Raw genomic sequence first — 7,791 nt, forward strand, 5'->3', positions numbered from 1 at the left:
TCTCCACCCCCCGCGTGTGCTCGTCCGGCGTGCTCTCGTCGTCGACGACGACGACGTCGGTCTAGAGGAAGGTCGTTGGCGAGGACGGTACCGGGTTTTCGGCCATCCGTGAGGCTGCCATCGGCGACGCAGGGCGACGCGGACCGTCCGAACGGTAGCACTCGGGCCTCCCGGTGCAAGTGCATCGACACAGTTTGTACTGGATTGATCGCGGATGATTGTTGTTGCCGCCGCCGCTGTTGTTGTTGTTCGTGTGCCGCTGCAGCGTGGCTATAATCGCGATCTGGGCCGTGGTGTCGTGGTCCACTCCGAAAGCGATGATGCAGGAGCACAAGTCCTTTCTGATCAGAGACCTCCTGGGGGACGTGTTGGCCGACCGAGTGCAAGGTACTTTCATTGTGGATTAAGTGCGGGGCGTGACGGCGCGGAAAAGAGCGCTGTTTAGCTTTAACATGAGAAAGAGAGAGGTCAGAGTCGCACGGGAAGAATGATTTCCTTGGATTTGATCAATGAAGTTTCTTCAATCGAAGCAAATTTGCCTTCTGAAATGGAACGAACGGAACAAGTGTTCGATTTAACAAACAGGATTGTTTGGTTTCTCAAGCGATACGAATATCTTTATACACGTCAAATGACATATTTCTTTCGTATTTTCATCCAAGTGTTATGGTTGTTACGAGCAATAAATTATTTGAAAGGAGTAATATTGTGTTAGAAATATATTCAAGGACTCCATTCTATTTCAGTTTCTGTGGGACGATATTTAATATATAATGAAATAATTTTTTAATGGTAAACGAAATATGATTTTTGCTAAAGAATACCGTTTTTTCTATTGAACAATATAATTTACTCTGGTGAAACAACAACATTTTCATTCAAACAAAATGATATTTTATTATCTTGTTTATATTAAATTATCTTGTTTATATTAAACAAACCCAAGCACGTCTATAAAATACAAAGAATACCTTTTCTCTCAGTACTCAGTATGTATACTGAGAAAAATCCCGCTAAAATTATACTAGTCATTTCGACCTCAACTATTTCTTCTTCTGGTTTTAGTTTAAAAAAGAGGAGTAATAATATGCGCGTAAGATTAATACCATTGATACTAATAACTTAATACTAATAACACTGCATTAAGAGTAAGAATATCTACAAATAAAAAAATTTATTCGGTGAATACTAATAATATATTTATTTATACCAAGGTATATATTTTTACATTGAAAAAAAAATTGTTTCGAAAACTCATGTTTTCTTAAAGCTGCAGTTTTTCATGAAAATAATTATTTAATCTATTGTATAAAAGTGTTTAGATTTATGTAGATGTGTTATTAGTACCTGTCGATTAGATATTTTTATTTTTTAGATATTTTTCCTCTCAATATGAAAAAATAGTGTTCCTGACTATAATTATTCTACTTATGCGATTGCGATTACAAAAACTAAAATATTTGTTCTCAGTGTGCGTGATAGAAAAACGTTTTTGACGATCCTCGTTATTTAAATCTGTTTTATACAATTATGTGAGAAAAGATGAGGTGTAGGGGAAATCCTCTACAAATAAATTGTGATAATGAATTTCGTGGAAACAAATCTCGATGTTAATCTCCGGTGAACTTTAGCCAATGCGATTTAATGCCTCTAGCGGGATTTGTTAACATATTGATTGCCGTGCTGATTACCATTGATCGTAGAAACGTCTAACTATATAATGATTGAATCACTCTAAAAAGATACGATAAATAAATATAATTCAGGGTACATATATATCTTACCTAGTTTCACTAACTTTCTATTAGTCGTACAACTCACTTCGCAGATGCAATTTTAATTGTATTTCATATGCAATATTTAACAATACCATATTTCCGGTCACCGGTAATTCCCACGGCATTAAACGTGTTAATTAATTGTATTAAGAATTCAAAGTTACATGGAGGATATAGACCGGTGGATGATGATTATCGACGCGAAATCGTCGCGCGAATTTTTCTCATTCACCCGTCGATCACGCAATCCTTCCCGTGGTCACACGTGAACGAGAGTATTCGTGTTTTTTTTTGCTTTCTTTCTCTTATTTTTTTCCACGCGAACATTTTCGGACGCGTGGCGGATCGACGGCGTTCTCGTTAGAAAGTGGACCCCGTGGTGCGCTCCTATTATTTAAATCGCCATCATCCATAAGGCCACCAAGGGTGACCCCTACGCAATCCCCTCGGAGGTGGTACCCCATTAGGAACGATTCTACAGATGGTTCGAGGTGCCGAAGGATTCGTTAGAGCTCGTTAGGCCCGTGGATTTTCATCGAAGATTATTACCCCCTGGCGCGCCGTCGAGACTTTATTGGCTGATCGTGAGGGGATACTACGGCTCGCGCTAATTGTAATGGTTTGCTCTAACCGAGATCGATCACAGTCGCTCGAGTCGTTAGCTAGTTTATTGTTTCGCTAATGGATTTTGCCCGACCGACCGACTGACCGGATTCGCTGGTTAGATCAGTCGGAAAGTATCTGTGATTGTTTGTACGACAGAGCGGAGGAACGCATTTTTATATCTGCCGTCCGTTTATCTCTTGTTGAGAGATAATCAAATTAATGTTATTCATAAAAGCAACAGTACCGAAGCAATGGTAAAGTAATATTTCTCGCATGGTGGATCCTGTTTTTTGCATAAAGAAATATGAAAATTTATAATACACTGAAAAGAACATTTAAAGATTTTTTGGTGAAATTTAAGGTTTATTACATAGATATAAACCTTATATCTTATAAATAAATTTTTAAGCATTTTTTTCTCAGTGTAGTATCTTGTGGTATGAGCTAATAAATTTAGATACATCTGCGTGATGTTACTTTGCTTTGTGATAAATGATTTATTAAGGAACAATTAGAGCATTTTAATTGAATGTTCAATATTTTGTGATTGTTATTTAATATGTCGATTACCTCTATGGATATCGCATCGGAGACTTCCAGTGTGACAAATTATTACGTATTACGATATTATTCAATTTGATTTTTTCAGGTTCAATTTTTGTCTTGGAATTTTAGTGTTATTTTAATAAAGCGATATCTCAGACAAATGAGTAATGTTTCAAGTTTGATTTGAAAAATGGTTTCGGTAGAGGGAGATTAAGACTTTTAATTATAAAATTTAGAAAATTGATGAATATGGGAACGATTTTTTTCAAGGTAAATAAACTGTACAGATGGTAGATTGTTCCGAAAGTTTTCTGTTATGACATGCATACATGGAAAAAAATGAGTCTTATATGTTTAAATCAATGAAGGATATTCTCATATATAAGCAAGAATATTATAATCTTGTTAGAAGATTTTTTATTTTGATTTTATCGAATTTATATTGATGCAAGTATTATTTGCACTTAATTCAAGACTAAAAATCTCTTAAGAATATTATGATATTTTTGTTTATATATGAACATATCTATCATTGATTCAAAACTAATTTTTTCTATGCAGAGGTCAATTAAAATTATTTTTATTTCCCAACATATTACATGCCGTATTTTTAAGAACACACAAGGACTTGAGGGGTTAATCATGCATCAATTTACATGCATTATGCACTAGAGGCAAGAAAAACATTTCCTCGAAGCGCGGACGACGATGAGAAATATTGAAGACACATTGAACGTCAGAGCTGTTTTATTGCCGCAGAAGACTCAGAGGACGATTCGGCCGTCCACTCAGATTCGGAGGACACCATCGATCCCGGCAGTAGTCCTTGCACGCGTCTAGGAAGTCCACCTCCGGCGCTTTCACCGTCGCCCGGCCTCGCGGGCACGTCCGGAAAGTCCTGCGGTGTGACCAGCAGCGCACCGCCGACCGGCAGGAAACCGCGAAGGCGACGTACCGCCTTCACTCATGCCCAGCTGGCTTACCTCGAGAGGAAATTTCGTTGTCAGAAGTATCTGAGCGTGGCGGATCGCAGCGACGTTGCCGACGCCTTGTCGCTGTCGGAGACCCAGGTGAAGACCTGGTACCAAAACAGAAGGTGCGTGGGAAACTTTACCTCGTGAGAAGCTGGGAAATCGTGTAGAAAATCGAAAACCGACGGATTTTCTTCAGATTGTTGGTCCATTAAACTATTCTCTTAGGAATCCTTTTAAATTTTAGCTGCATATCTTGATGGGAATGTTATCTACTCGTCTGTAAAGTTAGAAAACGATTGACCATTCGGAAGCTGAGATATTCGCAATTAAAGATGACACTTTTCATATGTATTCCTCGAGGTTAATATCTCACTTTTCACTTCTATTTACCAACCAACTATCTCAATCTCTTGCGGCCCAAATTATCTTCCATCTTTCCTTCTGAGCCGCTCCGTAGAAATTCATTTGCTTCGCATATTTGCTTCAATATTTCAGCAATCAATGCGACGATATACATTTACAATAATATATTTATACGGAGCATTTTATCAAATGAATAAGAGGTTGATTTAATGATAATCGACTAAAACGAGATATGATGTCGAGGTAAATTCATAGGACATGGGATTGCAAAGGGTTAATATGTTGACTGTTATGCTGAATTCATGCGTGAGTTACGTTAAGCGTAAATTTTCGACTGCTTGCGTAAAACTATAAAAAGATGCACATACAGAGACATATACAGAAGGAAGAGGGGGAGGGGGCAACACATCTCTAACAAGAAATGCTCAATTTGTCACAGATGTCAATTTAATAAATCTAGATCGTCACACAGATTCACTATAAAGACAACATGGGGATGTGATTACTTGAAAAATATCGAACTTTAGATAATATTGTAAAAAGATCCTAATTCGTTAAATATACGTTAATGATGTTAACAATATTAACAATGCTTGAAATTCATTAACAATGTATGAAGATGACCGTAATGACGTAGTTCATTAGAAGTTTCTGATATTTTGGAACTTTCCGTCAACCTGTATAATTATTCGCTAATTACAAAAATATTGTAACCACGAATTAAGAGATAACTGCTACTTCATTTTATTTTTGTGTCATATATACTAAATCATGTAACGATTGTTTTTTTCCAGTAACGGGCTAGGAATTGCAAACCAAATTCATGAGCATGGGAACGATGGTGGTTTCATGTCATGTTTGAGAGCATTATTATTAAAAATTATTATTATTATAACTTCCATTCTTATTATCATATGCATCATAAAACGTTTAGAGCTGCAGATATTATACTAAATAAAACTAATAAAATAATAATAACCATTTAAAAATCTCAAGTGAAGTTATTATATATATCGCGTGCAATACACATACACACATAATATCAGGGGATGTCTAAAAATTGTCGACGCAACGCTCGTGCTGGAGAAACTACAATTTCCAAAACTGAGATGCGCTCATTTTTATACAACACGCTCTGTATATAACAGCGATGTACATAACAGAGGAACGGCGGATTTCCAGGACGAAGTGGAAACGGCAGAACCAACTGCGACTGGAGCAGCTGCGCCATCAGGCCACTGTCGAGAAGGAGCTCCTGGTGCACGGGCTCCATCACGGCAGCATAGACGCTTATTGTTCGCCCTACAATACACAAACGCAAACCAGTCATCCACCGCCGCCGCCGCCGCCGGCAGCGTCCACTGCCTCGACGGCGGCATTTCTCTCCACGGCGGCCGCGCTCTTCCGGAATGTCACCTACGTGCACGGCTGTCCGCTTTAACCCGCGCGATTCCGAAACTCTCGGGGCGGCTTCTGGATCAGCGCAACGGAAGAGAGAGACTCGGATGGACCATTCGTGTCGTGAGTGTCAGTATACCTTGAAGTGTTGTCGCGCAGGTATGCATTCCCGATGATTTCGGGGATTCCCGAAATCGTTAGTGAGTTAGTTCGGGGGATTTTTCATTTCGACAGAATTGCTTTGCGTAACAAGCGACACGCGTATACGGAGAGAATGTCGTAGCCTTCTTTCAGCATGTGAAATCCTCCTTTCAGCTTTACCGCGTTTCTCTGGTAGCGCAGGGTGGATAGATACTGCAGGATAATAAATTCAACTCTTGCGCTGAGGGAGAGAGAGTAACGTTTTCCAGATATTGTGCTTTCGTGAGCCAAGTGTGCACATTGTTAGTTTTAATTAACAAACCTGCCTTAATCTTATTATTTCGAAGTAAGAGAATCCTTAAGAATATTCTGCGAGGTCGCGCAAAAATCGAAATGCAATGTATGCTATCGTTCTTCCCGAACGTTGACTCAAACAGATGCACGGTAAAACATTTTGCGTTGAAAAACGGTCCACTGAAATTCTTGCGTTACTTTAAAATAGGGAATATGTTAAAATGTATTAAAACATTAATATATGTTAAATTAACATACTCACCTTGTTAACATATGAATCTTTGACGTAATCACCTTGTTAAAGTGACATAAACATTTTCTTCAACCGTTTTGAACACAAAATTTTTTACTGCCTGCATAAATGCCAACGCAAGGGGTTAAAGCAGATTTCCAATAGAATTTACCTTGCTAAGGAACATATACATATAGTACGTTTTCCAGCAGTAGATTGCAATTCCTAAAATATAAACAGCCCGTACGAAAATACGGAGGGATAATGAGTTAAGGTAGAATGTCGATATGTTCCTCGGTTGCAAAATTCTGTAGTGATTTTTATCGTAAAATTTCCTCCCTCCCTGTAATGAATGAGCAACACGCAAAAACGATGTTCGTGCACACTGGGTTCTTTCCTTTTCCCATAACTCAAGTGGTGGTACCTTTCGAACTCGCGTTACGTTTGAAATTGATACATCGTTCGTATCTGAAAGCGATTGGCGGGGCGATTGAGATAATAACCGATCCGCGTGTCGTTGAATCTTCAGCGCGTCGGACGTCGTGAAGATTTCCCCCTGTGCTCGGCGAAAGTTCAGTCGGCGATCGTTTCTCCCACCGTTTTCCCTTTACATGCGAGGCGTTAATCGGGGAGATTCACGTAAACGTTGTAAATATGTAATTACGGAGCCGAGTTGGTCGGTCGTAGCCGATTAATTTTCGACAGCTGAATTCGACGGGAGCTTCGTGGAGGCTTGCATCTCCGATTTGTAGGAATACCCGAATCGGCGTCATCGTAAAAAAAAATGTACAGAAAGGTCTATTCTGAACTCACTTTTAGCAATGAAAGTGTCTTAAATGCGGCTTCTCAGCTAATCAGGTAACTTCTGATACCGCTTTTACAGACACTTTTATATAAAAATGAGTTCGAAAGAAAGGTTGCAGCATTTTTGCCTCGATGGAGAATTTCAGAACACATCCGACACCCAGTAAGAAAATTTATCCTTGGAGGATTACTAAAAAGCAACTTCTCCTGTTGGAAACCGAACGCGTTCTGAAATTCATTCGGGGCGAAATTGTTGCAACCTTTTTTGCATATACGATGTGTAAGTTTTATTCGATCTCGTCGTACAGATGCAGATTTAGTATCACGTTCTTCGGGAAGATGAACGAATGGGGATCAGCTACTTTTCGTCGTAAACGAGATGAAATCGTGCTACGACTTGGTAATATAAACTGTACCCTAGAAGAGTCCGCTCGATCAACGATGGGCGATTTGAGCGAATTGCGCGACTTAGCGGCAGGATGAGCTCGTAGCTACTTTAATAATCTTAGATCGAATAATGATAATGGTGATTATAATATTCAAATGTGCAATGTTCGAGACGACACGTGAGTGAGTGCATCAGGCGCTACCGAACTCTCGTCCTCACTAATTCAGTTGACCATCGTTACTCGCCGCCAACGATCTGTCGAGCAAC

General features: G+C 39.2%; 1 protein-coding gene across 1 annotated transcript; it reads left to right on the forward strand.

The window, feature by feature from the left end:
• Nucleotides 1-253: 253 nt before the first annotated feature.
• LOC106742293 (homeobox protein GBX-1) lies at nucleotides 254-7,791 on the forward strand. Its single transcript, XM_014615108.1, has 3 exons — nucleotides 254-387; nucleotides 3,690-4,026; nucleotides 5,450-7,791. The coding sequence occupies exons 1-3, from the start codon at nucleotides 318-320 to the stop codon at nucleotides 5,706-5,708; spliced, it is 666 nt and encodes a 221-aa protein (XP_014470594.1). The 5' UTR covers nucleotides 254-317; the 3' UTR covers nucleotides 5,709-7,791.

This window comes from Dinoponera quadriceps, unplaced genomic scaffold (genome assembly GCF_001313825.1).
Source record: "Dinoponera quadriceps isolate SergipeBrazil2010 unplaced genomic scaffold, ASM131382v1 scaffold3, whole genome shotgun sequence".
In the NCBI taxonomy this organism is placed as follows: domain Eukaryota; kingdom Metazoa; phylum Arthropoda; class Insecta; order Hymenoptera; family Formicidae; genus Dinoponera; species Dinoponera quadriceps.

What these genes read in the sequence shown, in the direction of transcription:
- LOC106742293 (XM_014615108.1), top strand. Translation starts at nt 318, where the DNA reads ATGATGCAGGAGCACAAGTCCTTTCTGATCAGAGACCTCCTGGGGGAC. An exon ending in GTTGGCCGACCGAGTGCAAG is followed by an intron (nt 388 to 3,689) that starts GTACTTTCATTG and finishes TTATTGCCGCAG; the next exon opens with AAGACTCAGAGGACGATTCG. An exon ending in ACCTGGTACCAAAACAGAAG is followed by an intron (nt 4,027 to 5,449) that starts GTGCGTGGGAAA and finishes GCGGATTTCCAG; the next exon opens with GACGAAGTGGAAACGGCAGA.